The sequence below is a fragment of the Callorhinchus milii genome, unplaced genomic scaffold, assembly GCF_018977255.1.
Source record: "Callorhinchus milii isolate IMCB2004 unplaced genomic scaffold, IMCB_Cmil_1.0 Scaffold81, whole genome shotgun sequence".
NCBI lineage: Eukaryota > Metazoa > Chordata > Chondrichthyes > Chimaeriformes > Callorhinchidae > Callorhinchus > Callorhinchus milii.
The window spans coordinates 175,454-200,738 of record NW_024704822.1 but is presented as its reverse complement, the minus strand read 5'-3'; the positions used below and the strand labels follow the sequence as shown (position 1 = coordinate 200,738).

The window sequence follows — 25,285 nt, the reverse complement described above, 5'->3', positions numbered from 1 at the left end:
GTTCAGATAATAGTAGTTTTTACATTTCTTGTACACCCACACCAAAAAATAAAGTATGTACTCAAAATGTGTGCTGAGATTTAAAGAAAGTTTTATCAAAAAATATTGCATTATTCTGCAAAAAGTAATCATAAAAAATTATCACCTTTTTTAGCTATAGAAATAATTCTGCGCTTTTCTTTAACCAAGGCTGGGTATTAGTATCTACACAAATGTACATAGATTTTACAGCACGGAAACAGGCTATTCAGCCCAGTCTGTGCCAAAGTTTATACTCCACATGAATCTTCACACATGCCTTGCTCCCGGCCACACCCTTCTATTTCCTTCTCCCTCATGTGTATGTCTAGGTTCCTGTAGCTAGACTATCTGATTCTTGAAACATAGAAACAGGAGGAGGCCATTCAGCTCATCGAGCCTGTTCCACCATTCTGTGAGATCATGGCTGAACTGTACCTCAAGTCCAATTATCTGCCCATGTCCCATATCCCTGAATAATGACCTTATTCATCTATCAACCTCATTCTTGAAAATGTGAATGGATCCAGCCATAATCCACAGCCTTTTAAGGGAGAGAGTGCCAGATTACCACTCCTCTTTGGGTAAAAAATCACCTCCTGATTTCACTCCTAAATGGCCTAGCTCTAATTTTAAAATTATGCCCCCTTGTTCTGGATTCCCCCACACACCAGAGGAAATAGTTTCTTTTTTTGAATTACGCATTGTCACTCTCCTAACTTTTCTTTTAGATCACTATCAGATGTCCACAATTTAAGATTGCCCAGAATTGTGAAATTCGCTTCTATTTAAGAACATTGGAAAAAACATCTAACTTAAATGAATTGTAGGTTTATGTTTTCCATGCTTCTGAGCAATCTGAAAATTTAAGACAATAGTTCTTACAAACGAAAGCTACATTTTGGTCCAAGATTACTGTGACCTATATCAGCTATATCAACTGGAAATATTTAACAAGCAGAGGCTTAAAATGTAAGTGTAGATTTCAAAACTCTAGCTATCACAGTGATGAGATATCCAGCACAGGATCGGACATGTGGAAATTCAGATTGCAGCATAAAAACTTTTTTAATTTTTGTCAATTTTAAAATCTAGCGATTTTCATGTTGAAAAGTAACAAAAGAAAATGTTTGCTTCATTTGAAAATTACTAAAATATTTTACGTAACTTATTTGAATACACAAAATTGTTCTGTATTTTTGCTATATCAATCAGCCTAAATGTTGGAAAGCAAGTCTTTTATGCAACGTGTTTTTTGATATGGTGCTCATTTAACACAGGCTGAGTAATTATTATAGTATAGTGTATATTTATGGATCGTATTAAATTACATTTTTTTGTATGTGATATGTACACGTACAAATGTATACACTATGGTGCACCTATATGCATATTTTAAGATTGTAGGAGACCCTATAATTGTTTGCAAATCCATATATATAGAAGTTATGATGTAACAAAGCTAAGATGTTGTACATGACCGTTAGACATTAATCATAGCGATCAGCTTGACAAAGTGTACTTATACTGCACTTTCTGGACATTTATCAAACCCTGTTCCTGAACTCAAGTTGGAGATTGTAAGGAAGTCCAAACTTCCCTTTGCAGAAACAAACCTTCCTGTGAAAAAGCTAAATCACATGTATTTACACAATGGATAGTGATTAGTTTCTGTGTTAGATATTTAAAATAGTTGCCAAAAAGAGTCGGAGGTGAGGAGAATTTTTTTTCACAGAGTGAGATGTTCGGATCTGGTATTCATTGCCTGAAAGGGTGGTGGAAGCCAATTCAATAACAACTATAAAGAGAGAAGTAGACAGACATTTAAGGACAAATTTGCAGGGCAAAAGGGAGAGCTCGGGGGAGTGGGATTAATTTGGACAGCTCTTTCAAAGAGCTGTCCATGGACATGATGGTCGAATATCCTCCTCCTGTTCTGTATAATTCTATGATTCTGTGACCCACAAAGGCTTACATTGAGTTGACAGAACTGTGTCTTTAAGACTGAATTGACAACAGTTTCCAGAAAGGTTCCTTTGAAATATGTTGAAGTAGAAATTAAGACACTTGTTCCTGAATTGAAACTGAATTATTATATTGCTTCTTCTAGATTAGATTTGAATACAAAATAGGTGTTAAACAAAATTACATGGTCTTGTCTGTAAAGTGGTAGAGATTATCTAGAATATTGGAGTGTGTGTCTTCCTGTGTATACAGTTTTACGTGTACATATTCATATTCATATACATTATATCTTACATTCAAAATGCTGACAGAAAGTTGAGTTAACAACAATAGATAAGAACATGCAAGCCAGCCCAGAGTTCGCTGTGATGTTCAAAGTTTTGTTGTTAATCCACATTAGTCTGCAGTTTTCCATTTATTACCAACCCTTTATCAGATCCAAATTGCACAATGTGATGATATCTGAATGGTATTTACAATCAACTGATAATGGAAAAAGGCACTCTGAATCATTGCAGTTTACATAAAAGTATAGTACTGATGTGGTAAGAATTTGAGATTCTGTTCCTTATACCTGCGCTACCTAAAGGCCTCATTTCATTCCAGTCATGAAACCCCTGTGGATCTGAAGCTGAGAAAACAGTTGATCTTCATTTTACAGTATCTAACTACGGGGAAAAACGATTCACAACTGCTTTATTTTACTGATATATTACTGCGCATATATACACAAAAATAGTGCAGATCATATTTTACTGTAAATATATCCATAAGTATATTTTTTGAACCATTGCAGATAATTAAATAACATGCAGTTAAGTTATTCAGTGCTGTTTGTTTGCCAACAGATATGTTTTTTTGAAGAACATATACTTATTATACCATCTCAGATCTTGTTACTGAAAAGGGCAACTTTGAAACAGCCCAAAATTGTCTCACATTATTTAAGTTATATTGCAACATTATGTTTTTAGCTGAAAAAAATAGCTTTTCTACCAGCTGTTGCTTATAATAAAATGGTTTGACATTTATTATAGTTAAAGGTGGGACAAAGCTGTCAAGGAAGCAAATGAAATCCTAGCCGTATAGAACATTAAACTAATGCTGAATTTATGTAAATCGTTAGTTAGACCTCAGAATATTGTGTGCAGTATTAGTTACCCCACTTTAGGAAGGATGTCAAGGTTATAGAAGGGGTACGGAGGAGGTTTACTAGGGTGATACTGCGGATGAGTGGTTTGGCCTATAAGCAGAGAATGGAGCAAATGGGACTTTTTCTGCAGGAATAAAGAAGGTTGTTGAGAGGTGACTTGATTGAGGTCTTTTAAGTTCCGACGGGATTTTGATAGTCAATAGGCAAAATATTTCCACTGGTTAGTGAGTCAGTGACAAGAAGGCATCAATTCAAGATAGTGAGCACACGGGAAGGTTAGGAGAATGTGGTTAGGATTATGGAATACCCCCACGGGAATGGTGGTTGAGTGGTGATCTGTATAGGGAACTAGATAGACAAACGAGTAAACAACAGTGGTGTGGGGAAAAATGCAGGTAAATAGGAGTGTTTGCAAAAGGGATTAAGGGATATGGGGATAAGGCAGGGTCAGGTTATTAGCTGGAGTTAGATTAGAAGATCAGCCATGATTGAATGGCGGGGCAGGCGCGAAGGGCCGAATGGCCTACTCCTGCTCCTACATGTTATGTTATGCTCCTAAGAGAGCCAACATAGGGATAATGGGCCAAATAATAATAATAATTCTTGCATTTGGTATAACGCTTTATCACAACTTCAAGATGTCGAAAAGCGCTTCATGTAATATATTTTAAAGTGTAGTGACTTTATATTTTGTGGGTGAAAATAGTCTTATTCTGTGCTGTAAATTTATGCTTCTACTTGAGGCTGGAACTTATGTGCAGGGATACAAAGCATTGGCACTGCAATGTAAAGATAACAACATAAACTATAGTGCCTTTCCACCACTTTAAAAACATTTAACATAAAAGAAAAATAAAGATATGATACATTCTTCCCATTCATTTGCAACAGTTTTTCCTGTTAATTTGTGCAGTTCGTCAAAGTTACGATATTGGGCATTTATGATGCACAATAGAATTTTGCTAAAGGTTGGTAATAAATAATTATTTTTAATTAAATTATGTTCAGCCTTTGTTTTACTGAATCACTTGAATTTCAATTCAGCATAATCTGTCTTATTATCATTAATTGCTGCCTTCGGGGCCGTTGCACCTCCTTGAAGAAGATGAGGTTGGGCATAAACAATTTCATTGTCTCGGTTCTGAAAGGAGAATAAATAGTATTTTACATACACACAAATATACATATATATATACACACACTGTTTGGATCAACTATAGTACACAAATCGTAGCAAAAGGTTTGTTCTCCAAATACACAATGAATCCTCTTTAATCTTGTGAAACGCTTGAGATGTCCTCCCAAAGTGAAAGGCGGCACATCAAACATAAAGATTATTGTTATGAAGTTATTCAAGTGGTGTGTGCGGAAATATGGCAGTTTGTTTGGTGTTTAAGATTCTGATGTGGAGTTCCTCAGGACTCTGACCTTACTCCCCTTCAACATCTATATGCTCCTCCTGGTGACATCATCCGCAGACATGGGGTCAACTTCCACATGTATGCGGATGACACCCAACTGTATCTCTCTGCCTCCACCCTCGACTCCAGGACCACTGTTGACCTGACAGAATGTCTGTCGGACATCAAGTCCTGGATGAAAACTAACTTTTTTCAGTTGAACATCAAGAACGAGGCTCCTGATTGGCTCCCGTCAGCACCTGTACACCTCACTCGCTGACAGCATCACCATCCAAGGATGCTCACTCCACCTTACTGAGCCAGTCCAGAACCTTGGCGTCTTGTTTGACCCTCAACTATACTTTCTCCCCCATATCCGCTCTGCCTTTCCTCAACTCCGCAACATCGCCCGGCTATGCCACTGTCTCACACCGCAGGCCGTCAAAACCCTCATACATGTATTCAAAACATCGAGGCAAACTCCTTGCCTGTTGGCCTCCCCAACTCTTCCCTCCATAGGCTGCAGATCATCCAGAACTGTCCTTTCCCCCACCAGGCTCTGTGGCCCTATCACCCCCATCCTCGCCCGACTCCACTGGCTTCCCATCACTCAATTCAAGATCCTGGTCCTCACTTTCAAAGTCCTCCATAGCCTTGTGCTCCCCCTAACTCTGTGACCTGCTAACCTACCAACCTCCCATTCTCTCCGCTCAGCGGGTTCCGGTCAGCTTCATGTCCCCTCCCCACCATTGGCGAGTGGGCCTTCAGCCCCTCTGCCCTCACACTCTGGAACTCCATCCCACAGTCCCTCTACCTCACCACCTTCAATACAAATGTAATTTTGTTGTTGTGTCAGCCTGGTTCAGTTTCTAGATCTCTTGCCTCTGAGTTACAAGATTGTGGATTCAAGCTTCAATCCAATTGTAACCCGTATAGTCAAGCACATAATAATAATAATGATAGACATGCCAGTGCAGTGCTCGGCGTGTGCTGCATTGTCGAGTTGCTATCCTTCGGATAACAACACAAACAGTCAGGGATCTGCGCCCAAGCTGGTGGTTGGGATCAGGGGGTGGATAGGATGGGGGTAGGAGGGTGACTGGAGGCGCGGTTGGTCAAACAGGATGGTCTTGAGATGGGTCTTGAAGGAGCAAGGGAAGGGAGGCGGAAGTCTGTGGGATGGAGTTCCAAAGGGTGGGGGTAGAGAGGCTGAACCGACTGAGCTAACTATTAAGCAGTTTATCAAAATAATAGGTAAAAAGAAAGAGAATTCATGTGTCTTACCGCTGTGGCTGTATTGGCTCCACTGTTAGATTGATGCGGTGCTGTAAGACAAAAAATACATGTTATTGGACAAAGCAGCATTCATAGGAAAGTGTGGGTTTACAGTGAAGACCTGTTTCTTTCAGACGGACTTCCTATTTTCTCACAGGAACAAAAGGGTTCATATCACAGAGATTTTCACAGTCAACATTGAGTAAATGACAGACAAACTGTGCTCATGGAGTTCATTTGTATAAAGAAATTGTTTAATGTAGAGTCCAGGCACAGTTTGTTGACTACAAACTGGTAACTTCTGTTCTTAGTCCCTCAGTTTCCGATAAGGGGAACATACAAACGGTGAAGGGTAACAGAATATGAGTGAAAATGTGAACTGGATCAAACCAGAAGTCCTATTTTTAACATGGGAGTGAAAATAATCTGAATGTCTGTACCCACTTCAATTTTAAACAATAAGAATAATGTTCTCAATAAAATAGTGCACATAGACATAATTTTTAGTGGACATATAGTAATTATTCCTTATTGTAGACTGGTTATTCCATTTAGCAACCATTGCCCTATTTTGCAGGTCAGATGCTGTCTTAAATCTGTAACGGAGAACAACAGGACCGCTGGAATCTGTCTTCTCCATGACTACTGTCAACATTACTCCTTGGCAGCTGGTAGGTACAATTATCCCAGTGAGAGATCTCTCCCTCATTCCCTCCTAAAAATAATGGATTGTTTTTGTGTTTGTACTTTTTTCTGTTGAATTTAGGGGATCGTATTTGAAGTAGTTACAGTTGTTTAGCTGGAAGTACAGCTGGAGGCAAGAGGCATGTGATGTGGCAGATGATAGCGAGAGATCAATTGTTTGAAACTCTCAATGTGATAAAGAAGAATAGCAACAACACAAAAACATATATGTACAGTAATAACTGAAAGAGAATATACTTAGCATTCCTCCGAATGAATGAATGACTTCTTAATTTATAGCTTATAAAAGTTTGACTGCCAGTCTTTTCCACATCCTTTTTCCAATCTGTTGAAATCATGTAAGCCAGTCACAGTCTTAAGAAATGTTAACGTAGATAAAATGTAGGTTATTGCTGAAATCCTTTTTGCTGTGAGTTGGAATTTTCTGTAAATGAAAATCTGTGACAGATACGTTTAAGAAAGAGCAAACATTAATTCAAGCTCTAAACACTCTGCGTGTGAATAAAATTCTCCTCAGCTCCCCATTTGCTCATTTGCTAGTGAGCTTAAATTGATGCCGTTGAGTCACCAGTAGAAAACATTCCTTCCTATCGAACTGTATCAAACTCCTCATACTTTTAAAGAACTCTTACCAGATCATAGAATAATATGGAACTGAAAAAAGAAAGATTATTGACATACTGTATTAATAATACAGTGCATATAAGCCTATTTCATAGCAGATTAAGAACATAAGAAATAGGAGCAAGAGTAGGCCATTCGGCACCTCGAGCGTGTCCCGATCTTAATAAGATCTTTAATAAGATCTTTAATAAGATCACGGCTGATCAGATTGCCAAATGGGGAGATCTAAGATCATAAATGGAACCATGTTTACAGACTGCTTCTGCTGAATCTTCTCTGTTGTCAGCTGCTTTGTAATAGTGGTTTCGATAATGACTTGCCCTCTGAATGCCCTTCTGCCTCTGTTCAACATGTTTCCTCCATGAAACTGCCGAAGGAGTTGTAGAGGTGCTCAGTCATTTCAACGTTCCAGGCCAAAATGTAGTGGTCTTGGCATTTATCTATCATTAGGGTTTACCACGAATCTCTGAGTTCATATCGTCAAAGCTGAGATGTTTAACTCATGGATTTCAGCTGTGTGTTTGCCTCCTCAATGGGTTGTGAAGGTCCGTTCAGCCAATACATCCAACATTTTCTCAGTGAGTGAGAATGTTGCCCATTGTTACAGGGAAGAGTCACATTACATTTGCTGCAGAGAATATAGATTCTCTGTCTCCATAACCAGCAAAAGGTTGTCCTCAAGCCATGTTGGTACAGTACGAGTCAAATCATATTGAGTTGTGGCCACTTAAGCCATTCAAAAGAAGTGTATTGAAGTGGTTAAAGGAAATAGAATAGACAAGTTAAACGTCATTGTGGTACATCAGACATTGAAAGATACATGTGTCTGGAATCACAAACTATAAATTAATCTGAGCTTCTGTGTTGGACTGCAGTGCTGTCAGTCTGTGATTGAGTCCACACACACAGTCATTCTGAAGTTGGCTTAGGAAATGCATGAATGTGCAGGAGGATAACAGCGAGGGGAAACATGAGCAAAGTAGAAAGTGATGTTCAGAAACTTTAATTGAGGTCTACTTACATTGAAGATTCTGCTCTTTCCTTTGCACTGTGGCATATTCTGTTTGTGATGGAGGGACTGTGTCGAAAAATATGATAGAACTTAGACCTACGCACTTTGGGGTGTCTGATTTCTAAAGGGAGGCTCAAGCTTCGTCTTGTTCTCGTAGTAAGTATGCAAGGAGCTTAATTGCAAAGCATGATATGAGGATTACATTAGTTTTGTTAATTCAAAGCTACAGTGGGGTGTAGCAATATATTAAATGGTAAATTAGAGCATTTCAATTAAGCCAAATTACTGAAATGTTGCGTTGGCATAGCAGCTTGTTATACGCTACAACTAGTTTACTTACTGTTTCCTGTTGCAGCCATTGTGACACCATTTTGATGATGTGATCCACTTTTCGCCCTAAATGAATGTTACACAACAGATCGGCTTGTAGATTTCTCAACAAGAGTATTTTACATAGATTTACATATAGATTTACATAGACTGTACAGCAGGGAAAGAGGCCATTTGGCCCACTGTGACCTTGCCGTTTATACTTCCACATGAGGGTCCACCCACTCCTTACTCCCTCCCACAGCCTTCTATTCCCTTCTCCCTAATGTGTATACCCGTCTTCCTTTTAAATGCATTTTAATCCGCGCAGAAAGTTCCTGGTACTTATTAATCAAACTACAAGTGAGGCCCAAAACCTACGCTTGTCAGATGACAACTGGTCACTATCCTCCTGGGGGGTGGGGTGTTAGGGGATGGGGGAAGGTTGGCTAAACTGGCTCCAAGATGAGATTTTTGGCAATCTAAGTCGTCCAGTTCCTGAGCCAGGGGGGTCCGCAGTACTCCAGGGCACTGCTGATTACAGCACAGCCCACCCTGGCTCATCAACAGGACATGGAAGGAAAGACCAGTCACTGGGGGCAGGGAAACCTCCCACTCAGCTCCTGTTAACCCTGCAGCCAAAGCCCTAACTAACAGGTAGGGTGGTCCTCGCTGGGCAAGCAGTGGGAAAGTTGCCAGACAGCGCTCTCAATTGCAAGCTATGTTTTTTTAGCAGCTTAGATTCCAACAGTTACCTCAGTGTACACTGGGGGTCCCCAAGCCTTGGCTCTCGCCAACCTGCGCTTAATGCAGTAATGAGGTAAGCAGTTGCTTCCCTCCAGGGAGGGAGTGGACATTCCATTCCAATAAATTTGTCAGGAATTTCAATGGGCTGTAAGAAACTAAACTCTCAGTTTTGTTTGGATGCTCTCAAACCAGTGATGGGTTTCCTCATATGTCAGACACCCGGCTGACAAAAATATAATAAATGCATCTATACTATCAATTTTAACCACTGCTTCAGACAACAAGTTCCATATTCTCTGTGGGAAGAAGTTCCTCCTAAATTCTCTTTTAGATGCCCTTAAAGTGGGAACAGCCAATTTATGAGAGAGAACCTTATTGAGTCCTTTTATCATTTTAAACATCTCCTTTAGGTTCCCTGTTAAACGTGTCTTCTCTGGTGATAAACATCTTTCTTCTATTTTGTGAAGGTTGTAGTTTTCTTACTCCTGTTGCAGGCTACAGCATGTACTCGCAAATCCCAAGAGTGCTTTCCATCTGCACACCAGACTGCATTGTCATAATGATAATAATCATTGCATTTGATACAGTGCCTTATCATGTCTTTGAGACGTCTCAAAATGCTTCGCAGAATATACTGTAGAGTGAATTGACTGTATATTTTGCGGGCGAATCGGAGCAGTGAATTGCGCTACAGAACGTCCCATAAACAGTCATGGTTGAAGTGACCAATTTATTATATTTTTTTGAAGGAATTATTATCCCAGAAAAGCGATGTGCCAATCGACTAACAACCGGGTTCCTACTTACTGTTTGGTAAATGGAGGCATGTGTGTGGAGTAAGGAAACTTGCCCAACATTTCGCCCTTCCAGATCTGTTGCTTCTGAGGCGAGTGCTCTAACCAATAAGCTACAGGTCTCCAAGTAGAGGTAAATGCGACATTGCTATCTTATATTTGTATTCCTGGTGACAGACTCCTCAACAAGAACATTCTGCTAACCTCATTGAACCCTTATTATAATTCTATTGCACTAAAAATGATATGCAACCAAGATGACTGTTATATTGATTAGTATTCACACACCATTAATAAGAACGGTTATATAATTTTGATTTACTTGCGCTGTGAGTTCCATTGAATAAATTTCAGGTAAATGTACAAGCAAGAATATGAGGACAGGTGGAAACTGCAATAAATGGGTTGATGCAGATGAATAAATAAAGATATTTGATTGTATCTGAACATGATACATTATTACAGTATCTGGTGATCCATTGGGGAACAGGAAATATTGTTTGGAAGTTGATTTACTAAGACATATTTATAAAAAAAACACAGATAGCATCCCTAGATAGCTTGGTGATAAAGACATGGGTATTTGGTGAAGAAATATTTTCAACACTGATTCCAATAACAAGTACAACATTAGTTTAATCATTTGCACATAACAGACAGCAGCTTATCCAAGAACATATAAACCGAGGCACATGAATGTAAATATAAATTGCAGACAACATGAAAAGAGAAAAGTGAAGTGAAAGTTTTATTAATCACAACGTATGAAGGCAAAAATAGAAGACAAATAGTCAGAAGTCTCGATTTTCAAAAGTTCCAGTTTCTAGTGAAAAGTATATATGGTCATTTTTTTAAACTTTTTTTGAATATTAGATTGCATTTCCCTTATTATAATAATAAACCTTAAATTTGATATAGCGCTTTACCACGTCTTTGAGACGTCTCAAAGTGCATCACAGGATATACTGTAAAGTCAATTGACTGTGTGTTTTATGGGTGAAACACGGCAGCCAATTGGGCACAGCACTATCCCACAAACAGTCGTGGATTGAGTGACCAAATTACTATTATTATTGTTTTATTTTGGAAGGAATTTTTACCCCCGGAAAAGCGATCCGACAATCCACTAAAAACCGGATTCCTGGGAAAACAGAGGCGTGTGTGTGAAATAAGGAAACTTGCCCAATGTTTTTGTCCTGCCTGGGAATCGAACCAAGGCCTCTCGCTTGCGAGGCAAGTTCTCTAACCACTGAGCTACAGGACTCTACAATACACATGTCAGAAGAACATTCCAAAGCGCTCAACCAACACCAGAACTGAGGGTGCGAGCTGAAGGATTGTTCTATTTGGTCAGCCGGGTGCCTGAGACATGCGAAAATTTAGGGACTGTGGAGGGGGAAACTGATCAAAAATAAGGGTACCTTGAAAGAGAGAAGAAATGAGTCAGAGGGACGTTGCAGAGACTAAGTGCAAAGTATCTGAAGTGGTAGAACAGGGATTAGGGTAGGCCAGTGTTATCACCTTTAATTGCAATAATCAATTCTTTTCAACTCTGTGTGAAAGTACACATTTTCAATAATTTAATATTAAGGATTGGATATTATCATAATACAGTGAAGCCCCACTATAATGTGGCAGTTCGGGGTCCAAAAAATACCAAACCTTCTTTAGTTGCCAACACTTTGCTCTAAAAATCGTTTACGGCGCTTTGAGATGTTTCGATGATGGGAGAAGATCCAAGATCAAATGGAAGAGTACTATTATAACCCACACTAAACTCTACCCCATCACACCAATCCGCGCCAGGCTCCATTATCACAGAATGGATCGATTTCAAGATCTTCTCACCCGTCTACAAATCCCTTCAGGCCCTGCACCTCCCTACTCCCGACCTACTTTCTCCCCAACCCATTACCCACTGCCTCGCTCGGTTGGCTCCGGCTTTCAGACACTACACCCCGAAGCTTTGAAACTCTCTCCCCCTATCCCTCCGCTTTGCCACCTCCTTTCCCTCTTTTAGATCACGCCTGAAGACTTTGTTCTTCGACCACGCTCACGGTCACCTCCTCCCCCCGGCTCGGTGTCAGGCTCCGTCACAGCACTCCGAGACGCTACACCATGTGAGGGACGCTATATAAGCTGTTGTTGATGAGTGAATCTCCAGGAAGAACTGGTGGTTCTTAAAAGCATTTACTTCTGAAATAATTTTACGCGAGAGCCACAGACTAAAAGTACTAAAAGTGAATATGCAGTTTAATATGTGTTGCTGTTGAACTACAGGCACAAGGCATCAATATAAATGTAAACAGAATGTCAGCTTCTAGTTTTTTCTCTTTCAACAAATATATCCAAATGGAAATCTTATTCCAGCAGGGCAAGAAAGCAAAATGCATTGCTTGCAATCCCTGGAAACCTAAACTTTTCTGGCAGCAAGGAAATAACATTGCTTTCATAGAATAGCCTGTCCGCGCTCTCCGCTCAGCAGGCTCCGGCCTACTTCACGTCCCCCACCCCACCCACCCCACCATCATCAGCTGGGCCTTCACCTTAGGGAACTCTAACCCACATTCCATTCCCCTCGCTCCCTCCCTTGCTTCCTTCAGGGTGCGTCTCAAAATCCTCTTTGCCTGAGCCTTCGGCCACCCTCCTACCCTCCCTGCCCTCCCCAAACCCGATCCCCAAATCGGGTCCAAGTCTCTGACGAGCAGCACCTCGGGATGTATAGCCCCTTTCCGATGTGAAAGGCGCTATACAAATGTAATATTGCATAGAATAAGAAATACAAAAAGGGAGGCAATCGGCACTACGTAATAATCCTTACATTTGATACAGTGCCTTATCCTGACGTCGAAATTTCTCAAAGCGTAAGATATGTTGTAAAGTGGTGTGACTGAGTGTGTTTTGTAGGCAAACACGGCAGCCAATTTGCACACAGCTATATCACACGATCAAGTGGTACATAAAGGATATGACATGGAGAATGTATCACAGCAAAAAGAGAGAAACTTGGATATGAAGCAGCAAACGATTATAACAAATACAGACAGTCATAAAGAATGAGGCGTTCTTTACCACATTCACAATAAAGTAACATTAAGATTCTTATAGAAATATTTACCTTCCTTTTACTTTGACGACCCATACGACAAGTGCAGTAATCAGAGCAACGCCAACAATACAGGCAATCACTATTCCTGCTATCGCTCCACCGCTTAAACTGTTAGGAGGACTGCCTTTGTCTGTAAGATAATAAAATCAAATATTCCAGTCAGACGAGACAAAGTACAATTTCAGATAAATAATGTTACCCGAATACAAATATTTAAATGCCGGGGAACAGGTGTGAAATGTAGTTTGATTTCAACAGACTGAGAATTGAATCATCAATGACCTATCTACAGCTTTCCAGCAGAAAGATGAATTAATAATAGCTAATGGTATTCACATGTGTAAGAGAATGGTTCTTGCCATAATGATATGCAACATTATATTTCACTGCCTTCTTTTCCTTGTTCCTTCCTCCATTCATTTAGATCACCCAGAAATCCGTCTAAAGACCGAAGGCACGGTCAAAGAGGAAGGTCTTTAGACGGGGCTTGAAAGAGGCAAGAGAGGCGGTGAGGCTGAGGGATTGCGGGATAGAGTTCCAGAGTGTGGGAGCAGAGATACTGAATCCCCAACCGCCAATGGTGGGGCGGGAAGTGCTGGAGACATGAAGACAGTGTCCACCAGAGGAGGGAGCGGGCAGCCTAATATGGGGTTAGAAGGTCAAAAAGGAGGAGGGAGCAATTCAGTGGAGGGCTTTGAAGGTGAGAATGAGAGTTTTGTACTCTGTTCTCTGAGGGCCAGAATGCTGAAGGGTACACAGACAGAGTTCCACATATGCATCAAAGTTTCCCTTTGTGTGGAATGAAGATAACATTCTCTCCTCAGATGAATGCCTCTAACCCTGGAAAGTATTAGGCACAGGTTGGCAGCAGTCAAGGCTTAGGAGATTGTCTTGGAAGCTTCCCGTTGCTTGTTCTGTGAAACTGTCACTGTCACTTTCACAGTGAGACCTTGGTTTAGATATGGTCAACTGGGCCCAATGTTTTAGTGACAGCGCTATAAGTGAAGTGCGCTATAACGCCCAACTTCTTAACTTCCAATCATCAGGTCTCTGCTGATGTCAATTCCTGCACAAAATGAGCAGGAAACTCCACTTTGAGTGAAGTCAGGGACACTTATTGTGCCGTTCAGTAGGTCAGTGGTTAGAGAGTTTGTATTGCAAGCGAGAGGTCCCGGGTTCAATTCCTGTTCAGGGCGAAATGTTAGGCAAATTTCCTTACTCCACACACACACGCACACACCTCTGTTTACTGAGCAGTACCCTCTTGTTAGTCAATTGGCGGATCGCTTTCCAGGGGTAATAATCCCTTTAAAAATATTTAAAAATGAAAAAATAATAATAATTTGGTCACTCAATCCACGACTGTGGGACAAGGCTGTGCGCAATTGGCTGCCATGTTTGGCCCACAAAACACACAGTCACTGCACTTGACAGTGTATCTTTTGAAGCGTCTCAAAGACATGATAAGACGCTATATCAAATACAAGGATTATTATTATTAACCTTGGGACGTCCTCCCGACTTGAAAGGCGCTTTTTAAATGTAATTTTGTTGTTGTTGCTGGTTTCTGCGTAATACAAGTCAAAGGCACACACAATGTGCAGGAATTGATGTTAGCATTGCAAGAGAGAGAGATAGATAGAGAGGGAGGGTGTTTTCTCCTCGTCTTCTCCAGGTCTGTCTGTCTGTTTGTCTCTCAGGCTCCTCACTCTCTCTCTGTCTCAGTTCCACTCTCTCTCGTCTGTCCGTCTGACTATCTCCCCCCTTTCTCTGTCTCCCCCTTTCACTATCCACTCATGAACGCTGCAGTTCATGACTATTTTTGGTTATATTTAGAGGTTATAAACATATAAGGGCACAGATATGTTTGAGATCCCTAAACCGTTATGAGTTCAGTAGAATTTCTTTGCATTGCTGGGTCAACTTTAAACATTTGCAGTTAACTGCACTTATACAGTTAAAGGATTTTGAATGAACCCGATTCTGTAAATGTATGAAAACAGACAAAGGGGAAAACTAAAGGGTTGAGAGAGAAAGAAAGAGAGAGAAAAAAAGAGATGAGTGGGAGAGAGGGAAACAGAGATAGACAAGAGAGAGTAAGGGAGATTATATAAGGAGGGTAATAATTCCTTCAAAAAATAATAATAAATTGGTCACTCAATCCACGACTGATTGTGGGACAGTGCCATGATTCGCCCACAAAATATAGTCAATTCACTTCACAGTAAATTCTGTGAAGCGCTTTGAAACGTCTGAAAGTCGTGATAAGGAGTTATATCAAATGCAAGAATTATTATTATCAATTATTATTATAGACAAGACAGAGTAAGGGAGATTAAGAATGAGGGAGACCAAGAGGGAAATAGACAGAGAAAGGTGGTGACAGACCCAAATGGCCCGTAGACAGATTTTCGGAGTTTAGCATTCTCCTCCAAGGCACACAATCATCCAACACAATAATTATTAATAATCCTTACATTGGATATAGCACCTTATCATGTTGTCGAGATGTGTCAAAGCGCTGCACAGGATGTAATGTAAAGTGCACTGATATTTTGTGGACAAATATGGGAACTATTTTATGTTCAACAATACCACATGAACAGTTAATGACCAATTTTATTTGGGGGAAGCGCTCTGAGACGTGACCTGACAGGAGGGGTGCTATATAAATGCAAGTTCTTCTTGTTGTTAGCGATGAAACTCAGAGAGAGAAACTCCATTCTGTTGTCAATAGTACTGTGGGATCTTTAATGTCTATGTGGACAGTCACAGGACTCTGGTTTAACGACTCATCCGTTAGTACCTCTAACTCCTCTGGCTCCGGTCTGCACCACATCCCCCGCCCCAACCGCCCGACCATCCACCTTCAGCCTCTCAGCCCCGAGGCTCTGGAACTCTATCCCCAGTGCCTTCGCCGCTTCCTCCCTTTCCTCCTTCGAGGCCGGTCTCAAGACCTTTCTCTTCGACCGTACCTTCAGCTCCACTCTCGACTCTCTACCCCCTCCTCGCTCCCTCCCTTCCCTCCCCTCACCCTGACCATTTCCCCCCTCCTCGCTCCTCCCTTCCCTCCCCTCACCCTGACCATCTCCCCCCTCCTCGCTCCCTCCCTTCCCTCCCCTCACCCTGACCATCTCCCCCCTGCTCGGGTCCCGACCCAACTGTCCATCGCCTTGGTACGTCCTCCCGACGTGAAAAGCGCTCTATAAATGAAATCTTGTTGTTGTTGTAACACATCACACCCCAGCACTGCATTGCAGCGACTGCCTCGACTATACAGGTTCCAAGTTCCAATGTGGGGCTTCAACCCACAATCGTCTGATTCAGAGGCAAAAGCGCTGCAAACTGAGCCATACTGACAATGAGGCAATCAAACTCCACCACAGTTAGCAGAACATAAGCACAAGATCAACTCCTAATATTTGTTTCTGCAAGTATGTCAGTATGTTCATGTCAATCAGACAGAGCATCATTGGGCCTGGATAAAAGAGTGGCAATATAAATATAAATTTGCATACGGGGTCTTCTGTGAATCGCACAAAAACTACTTTTCAACTTCCACTCTTAATTCTAGATTCACTGATGTTGATAACTGTTCATAACTTATTAAATTACAAAACCTCGCTGCCTGACAAGTGTACCTCCCACGGTCAGTCGGGCTTATTTGATCAATGGTGAGCTGTGGAGTTGTGTGTGACAGAACAGTGCCATTAAATATCCATTTATACTGAGCTTCTGGGTTTGACTGAGCAGAACAAGAGAATGTTAGAGAGTCTCCAAGTTCTGCTGAGTGTGTCCCAGTGATTGTAAGCTCAGGGGTGTCTGGTCCATCTGCAACAGACGCAAGAACGGCTTCTTTATTACCACTGAACGTAAAGCATAAGATTGAAGCCTTATTCTGAGAGGCGGCTGAGTACTGACACGCAATGCTCAGTGTGTAGCTGCCGGACACAGAGCTAAGGCTGTTCTTTGCCTCACACCGATACGTTCCACCATCATTTCTAGTCACACTGATGATGGTCAGGGTGGCATTATCCTGGGAGATTGTGATCCTGTCATTGCTGTGGAGAGTTCGCTCATCCTTAAACCACAACCGTGACTCAACAGTGCCTTTAACATCACATGTCAGTGTCACAGTGTCAGTGTATTCTATTGGGTTGGGAATGTTCTGTGTTATGGTGACCCTGGTGATTTTTTCTGTGAATAGAATGATAATAGAATCATACAATTATAAACCAGTTGTTACGCTGAACGTTTTGACAAAGTTATTCTTTTGGTTTCTGTTTTAATATCACTGTATCTCAGTGGTTAGAGCACTCGCCAGAGTGAGAGACCTGGGTTCGATTCCTGGGCAGAGCGAAATGTTGGGCAAGTTTCCTTACTCCACACACACTCACACACACCTCTGTTTATCCATCAGTGAGTAGAAACCCGGTTGTTCGTCGATTGGTGGATCAATTTTCCGATGATAATAATTCCTTCAAATAATAATACTAATAATTTGGTCACTTCAATCCATGACTGTTTGTGGGACACTGCTGTGTGCACTTGGCTGCCATGTTTCGCCCACAAAATATTCAGTCACTACACTTTATTGTATGTACTGTGAAGCACTTTGAGACATCTCAAAGATGTGATAAGGCACTGTATCATGATCTGTTTGCCACATACCCAAGGACTGACACAGCGGACCTTTATCAGGAGAATTCTAACCCCATCAGAAGGCATTGCTGGAGTCCATAACACTGTAATCTGCCTCATAGCGCAGTGTGATCAGCAGTGGCTGCTCGTCAGTGATGACATGACTGTGACTGTTTGGTTTCCTGAAATAGGCCAACTTCAGGGTCACCATTATAATAATAGTGGTGACCCTGAAGTTGGCGCTTCACAGAATATATTGTAAAGTGAATTGACTGCATTTTTTGTGGGCGAAATGAAGCAACCAATTGCGCACAGCAGTGTCCCACAATCAGTCGTGGATTCAAGTGACCAAATTATTTTTTATTCTTGAGGGATTATTGTTGTTGTATTATCAGGCATGTGGAGTAAGGAAACTTGCCCAAGGTTTCGCCCTGCTAGGAATTGAACCAGGTTTCTCGCTTGTGAGCCGAGTGCTCTAACCACTGAGCTACAGCACTCCAGTTTGCATCAGTTCCTGCACATGTTTGGTATGTGCAAAGGTTTGTGCTTTTTTATAAACTAATCCGAAAGCCTTCCTTTCTTGTGCTGAAGACAATCCATTCCTTGGAAGTAAATTCCATATTATAACAGGACCCCCTTAAAGAGAGTTCCATTGGTATCAGTCCTTCATTGGTATCCTTTTCACTTTGCTGTAATAATCAATAATCACATTAAGCGAACTGACCATCCCGAATACTGATCCAAGAATAATACTGAAGGAACTAATAGTGAATCAACCCTAAGACTAATAATAATAATCCTTGCATTTGATATAGCACTTTTCACGTCTTCTAGACGTCTCAAAGCGCTTCACAGAATATACTGTGAAGTAAATTGACTGTATTTTTTGTGGGTGAAACGCGGCAGCCAATTACGCACAGCAGCGTCCCACAAACAGTCGTGGATTGAGTGACCAAATAATATTTTTTTTTCTTGAGGGATTATTATCAGGCATGTCTAATCACTGAGCTATAGGACTCCACTTACTGCAAGGTAAACAGACATGTGTGTGTGTGTGGAGTAGGGAAACTTGCCACAGGGATTAACCTAAAACTGACCTGTCTCTAATACTGACCAGATTCCGACCCTTATACTGGACAATACAAGGGTAGGATGAGACATTAAATTTTGCCTTCTGTCCAGGTGGACGTTAATAACGTTGGGCACGTTTCCTTACTCCACACGTCTCTGTTTATCTAGCAGTAAATAGGAACCCGATAGGGGGATCGCTTTTCCAGGGGTAATAATTCCTAAAAAAAATTGGTCACATCAATCCACGACTGTTCGTCGGACATTGTTGTGTGCAATTGGCTGCCACGTTTCACCCAATAAATATATTCACAGTGTATCCTGTGAAGCACTTTGAGACGTCTCAAAGATGCGATATGACGCTATATCAAATGCAAGGATTATTGTTATTAAATCCCAACCAGCGCTATCAAGGGATTCAGTTGCAAGTCAGTGCTTATTCATTGTATATTGTGTATTCATTGACCATAAACACAGAAGAGAAAATGACAGCTGGTTTGTGGCAAAACAAAACTGCCTACTTCTGGGTCACAGTCAATGTCACTTCTTGCATTCACTCCCCTCACCATTTCCCCCCCAATGCTCGGGTCCTGACCCAACTGTCCAGTGCCTTGGGACGTCCTCTCGACGTGAAAGGCGCTCTATAAATGGAATCTTGTTGTTGTTGTTACCCACCACTGTTGGATCTTCTCCAACTTTGTTTTTCAGGATTCCTTCTCATTTTATCTCAGATTGCAATCTTTGTCAATTTGTTACAGTTGTACAGCATACGCCAGGCCACTTAATGATGTTTTTAGTAAAAAATAAAGTACAGAAAGTCTTTTACGTCATGTAACAATACTGCTTATGTACTTATGACATGAATTCCGATGTTTGGGTACTGTTTAAAGCCTGACACGTGTAATTCCCAGCGGTCTTCAGGGTAATATTGGGAATGCTGCTACGTGAGGGGTGCTATATAAATGCAAGTTCTTGTTCTTGTTGTTATTGGCCATTATACCCAGAGAGAGAAACTCTATTCTGTTTTCAAATAGTACTGTGGGATTTTTAATGATTATGTGGACAGTCACGGCATTCTTTGGTTTAACGTCTAATCCGAAGGACAGCGCCTCTAACACATCACACCGCAGCACTGCGTTGGAGTGACTGCCTCGACTATATGGGTTCCAGGTTCCAATGTGGGGCTTCAACCCACAATCGTCTGATTCAGAGGCAAAAAGTGCTACAAACTGAGCCATACTGACAATGAGGCAATCAAACTCCACCACAGTTATCAGAAATTACCCACAAAGATAAGCACAAAAGCAAACCCTAGCATTTGTTTCTTCAAGTATGTCAGTATGTTCATGTCAAGCAGACAGAGCATCATTGGGCCTGGATTAAAGAGTGGCAATATAAATATAAATTTGCATACGGGGTCTTCTGTGAATCACATGGAAACTACTTTTCAACTTCCACTCTTAATTCTAGATTTTCTGATGTTGATAACTATTCATAACTTATTAAATTACAAAACATCGCTGCATTTGAAACACAAGAGTTGGTGCTGAATATCAATGCAATGCATTTGCTACCACTATACAGAAGAGTATATTGAGCTCCCAACGTAGAAAAGCTAGAAATATCATGACCACATCATGATAGCACATCACAGCACAGTACGTTCACTTACCCTGTAAAGTTACGTTTAATGTTGTCTCATTGACTCTTAAGGTAATGTTGTTACGAGCCTGACAAGTGTACCTCCCAAGATCATTCTGGCTTATTTGATGAATGGTGAAATTTGAACTTGTATGTGACAGAACGGTGCCATTAAATATCCATTGATACTGAGCTTCTGGGTTTGACTGAGCAGAACAAGACAATGTTAGAGAGTCTCCAAGTTCTGCTGAGTGTGTCCCAGTGATTGTAAGCTCAGGGGTGTCTGGTCCATCTGCAACAGACACAAGAACGGCTTCTTTATTACCACCGAACGTAAAGCATAACATTGAAGCCTTATTCTGAGAGGTGACTGAGTACTTACACGCAATGCTCAGTGTGTGGCTGCCGGACACAGAGCTAAAGCTATTCTTTGCCTCACACCGATACGTTCCACCATCATTTCTAGTCACACTGATGATGGTCAGGGTGGCATTATCCTGGGAGATTGTGATCCTGTCATTGCTGTGGAGAGCTCTCTCATCCTTAAACCACAACCGTGACTCAACAGTGCCTTTAACATCACATGTCAGTGTCACATTGTCATTGTATTCTATCGGGTTGGGAATGTTCTGTGTTACGGTGACGCTGGTGATTTTCTCTGTAAATAGAATGATAATAGAATCATACAATTATAAACCAGTTGTTATGCTGAACTTTTTGACAGTTATTCTTTTGGTTTCTGTTCTGTTTTAATAGTGCTGTAGCTCATTGTGCAATTCTCTTTAAGGGGCTCCTGTTATAATATATAATATGGTTATAAAATGTTGGGCAAGTTTCCTGACTCCACACACACTCACACACCTCTGTTTGTCTATCAGTGAGTAGAAACCCGGTTGTTAGTCGATCGGTGGATCAATTTTCCGGGGGTAATAATTCCTTCAAAAAAAATACTAATAATTTGGTCACTTCAATCCATGACTGTTTGTGGGACACTGCTGTGCGCATTTGGTTGCCGTATTTCCCCTACAAAATATTCAGTCACTACACTTTATTGTATATTATGTGAAGCACTTTGAGACGTCTCGAAGACGTGATAAGGCACTGTATCAAATACAAGGATGATTATAGTATCATGATCTGTTTGCCACATACCCAAGGACTGACACAGCGGACCTTTATCAGGAGAATTTTAACCCCATCAGAAGGCATTGCTGGAGTCCATAACACTGTAATCTGCCTCATAGCGCAGTGTGATCAGCAGTGGCTGCTCGTCAGTGATGACATGACGGTGACTGCTTGGATTCCTGAACCACAAACAGCCCAACTTCAGGGTCACCACTTCAGTTTGCATCAGCTGCTGTACATGTTTGTTATGTACGAAGCCTTCCTTTCTTGTGCTGAAGACAATCCATGTCTTGGAAGTAAATTCTACATTATAACAGGACCCCCTTAAAGAGAGTTCCACAATGTCATTGGTATCAATCCTTTTTACTTTGCTGTAATAATCAATAACCACATTAAGCGAACTGACCGTCCCGAATACTGATCCAAGAATAATACTGAAGGAACTAATAGTGACTCAACCCTAAAACTAATAATAACAATAATCCTTGAATTTGATATAGTGCTTTTCATGTCTTCTAGACATCTGCATACATCTGACATCTGACTGTATACTTGTGGGCGAAACGTGAAAACCAATTTTGCAACGTAGTGTCCCACAAGCAGTCGTGGATTGAGTGACCAAATAATAATTTTTTTTCTTGAGGGATTATTATCAGGCATGTGTAGTCAGGAATCTTGCCCAAGGTTTCACCCTGCCAGTCATCGAACCCAGGTCTCTCACTTGCGAGGCGAGTTCTCTAATCACTGAACTCCAGGATTCCATACCGGACTAACCTAAAACTGTCTCTAATACAGACTAGCTTCCGACCCTTATACTGAGATATTGAATCCTGGCTTCTGTCCAGGTGGACATTAATAATAATAATCCTTTGCTCCTTATCATGTCTTCGAGATGTCTCAGAACACTGGGCGAAATGTGGCAGCCAATTGCACACAGCAGTGTCCCACAAACAGTTGTGGATTGAGTGATAAATGTATTGTTTGTTTGCGTCCTTGAACAATATAGTGTGTCAGCCCGGCTCAATTAGTGACACTCTCATCCCCGAATCAGAAGGTTGTAGTTTCAAGCCATTGTAAGGATAATGTAAGGAATTATTACCCCCAGAAAAGCAATCCGCCAATTGACTAATAACAGGTTCTTACTTACTGTGAAGGTAAATAGAGGTGTGTGGAGTAACGAAATGTTTCACCTGCCGGGAATCAAACCCCGGTCTCTCACTTGCGAGGCGAGCGCTCTAACCCCTGAGCTACAGGACCCCACTATCCTGGTGTCCAGGGTGACAATCCTACAAATAAAATTAACCCCTCACTCTGAGGCAGTTGGCGGGGAGATTGCTGTTTGCAAAGTTGACTATCATATTTGCCCAGAAAATACACCAAGCGACATCACTTCACAGTATCCTATGAAGTGCTTTGATGGGTCGGTGATGTGATAAAGTGCCATATCAAATGCAAGGATTATTCTCGTTATTATAATGAATTAAGCCCCTTGATAATTCAGAAGAATGGGTCATGGATTATATTATTTTAAACCACCTCTCTGGCTTTCCTCCACCCAATCCCATCCCTCCCCCATGCTCGCGTCCTGACCCCTGACTGTCCAGCGCCTTGGGAGATCCTCCCGACGTGAAAGGCTCTCTATAAATGTAATTTTGATGTTGCTTTACTTTGAGATAGACCATCATAGCCTTTCCAGTCCTGCACATTCTTACATACATGGAATTTATAAAAAGAGTATTGAAAGGGAGATAAAGAGAGCATGTGGGGTTGATTCACTCCCTTCTGTTTTAACTTCTTGAGATTGTTAACTATTGTTAACTATCACATAATATTCTTTCTCCTTAAAAATACCTGTTGAACTCTCTAAATATTCACTTTTGACAGTAAAGTTGCAACTTAGTTGGGAAGAAAAATGGCAGAGAAGCAGCACTGCTTGTAGTTTAACTGTAAATTAAAAATGGCATAAAATTATAGGTACATTTTATGACGTAAAACAACAAATTTTACGTCACAAGGTCAATCCGGTAGCCAGGAATCTCTGCTCCTGTTATTTTCTTAAAATTTTCACAAAATCAAACGCAAGACTTACCCATCAACACTCAGTACAGTTAAACGTTTGGCAAACTTTAAAATAACACATTTCTCAGCATCAAATGAACAAGTGGTAATCTTACATTTGATATAGAGTCTTTCATGTCAGGAGGAAGTCTCAAAGTGCTTCATAGGATTTACTGTGTATTTATAGTCAAACGCAGCAGCCAAATTGCTTCTGTCCCACAGACAGTCACAAAACAAATGACTAATTTTATTTGAGGGATTGTCGGCCAGGAATCTCCATATTAGGGTTCCTCTGTTTTCGAATCGTGCAGTGGATGAGCTTTAATGTCCTCCAGAACATGCACACGGGCTGTAGTTTAACATCTCGTCTGAAGGACGGCAGCTCTGAACATAGCAACATAGGAACAGGGATAAGGCATTCAGCCTCTCGAGCCCATCCGCAACAAGAAAATGCCACACTCCCCCGAGCACTGCTTTGGAATGTCATCTTAGACTATGATAGTTCAAGTCCCAACGTGGGCCGAACCAGAATATGGTCATTCACTCCACGGATGTTTGGAGGACATTGCTGTGGACAAACTGTCTGCCACAGTCACACATACACACAGTCACAGCACTTTACAGTAAATCCTATGAAGCGCTTTGAGATATCTTGACAATGTGATTGTTGCTGTGCCAAAGGCAACGAGATACCAAATGTAAGAAAATGATGGATTACATATTACATACCGATGATAATGATTTCTCTTGTGGCTGACCTGTACCTTTGGGTTACACTGTTAAAGGCTGACACGTGTGATTCCCAGCGTTCTTCGGGGTAATATTGGGAATGAGAAGGTCCGAGTCATTTTGTAGAAAAGAGGAAGTATTGAAATATCATTGAAATTCACAAGGTGGGTTTGATTCCGCAGAAACGAGAGATTAACAGTTAATGCTGAACTAATTAATTGACTGATATGTTGGGATATCCTGGTCCATCCAAAATAGATCACAGGTTGGTTCAAACACAATCTTTGTGTGAGGTAAGTATCATGAGGTGCAAACAATTCCCACGCAGCCTGGCACGTAGAACTAAAACCGCCGACTGTAAAAAGTAATCCATGGATACTGCTGGATATACCTACCACTGTGAAATGACATCTTAAGTACAAAATATTACGTAAATGATTTGTTTCTTCACACAAGTCCCTGTTATCATTTAATATGTGCAGAACAACAACAGTTTGCACGACATAGCATCTTTTAGGGTGTCAGCCTGACTGCTGACAGCTCTCACCCCCACCACCCCTGCCCTGCACCCCTCCTGACCCCAACTCCCAGCTCGGGTCCAAACCCCTGACTGTCCCGGGCACTACACAAGTGTAACTTGTTGCTGTGTGTCAGTAAGTTGTGGGTTACACAATAGGACTTTGAACTCACATTATTGAGTGCCACATTTGAGCAAAAATACAGTCACAACCACTTTACAGTAAATCGTATGAGGTGCTTTGAGAATTCTTTTGACACTCCAACACAGGGCTGAGGGTGTACTGGTACCCGACTCTGTGTGTTTTAAGTTCCACATAGACTTCCAAATGTTGCTCTCAATCTGAATCCTGGAGTAAAACGCTTTTACTAAACCACACCAGGGTTTACAATAAT

At 41.2% G+C, this 25,285-nt stretch overlaps 1 protein-coding gene across 1 annotated transcript in view; it reads right to left on the bottom strand.

Moving 5' to 3' along the window:
- Positions 1–3,644: 3,644 nt before the first annotated feature.
- The window catches only part of LOC121851647 (carcinoembryonic antigen-related cell adhesion molecule 5-like), a 44,770-nt gene continuing 23,129 nt past the window's right edge, over positions 3,645–25,285 (bottom strand). Inside the window, exons 7-13 of the mRNA XM_042345717.1 lie at positions 20,844–21,119; positions 20,493–20,753; positions 13,121–13,241; positions 8,493–8,548; positions 8,162–8,218; positions 5,821–5,861; positions 3,645–4,277 (exon numbers count right to left, since the gene is read on the bottom strand). Coding sequence (XP_042201651.1) covers positions 4,161–4,277; positions 5,821–5,861; positions 8,162–8,218; positions 8,493–8,548; positions 13,121–13,241; positions 20,493–20,753; positions 20,844–21,119 — 929 coding nt within the window. The 3' untranslated portion in view covers positions 3,645–4,160. The remainder of the gene's footprint in view (positions 4,278–5,820; positions 5,862–8,161; positions 8,219–8,492; positions 8,549–13,120; positions 13,242–20,492; positions 20,754–20,843; positions 21,120–25,285) is intronic.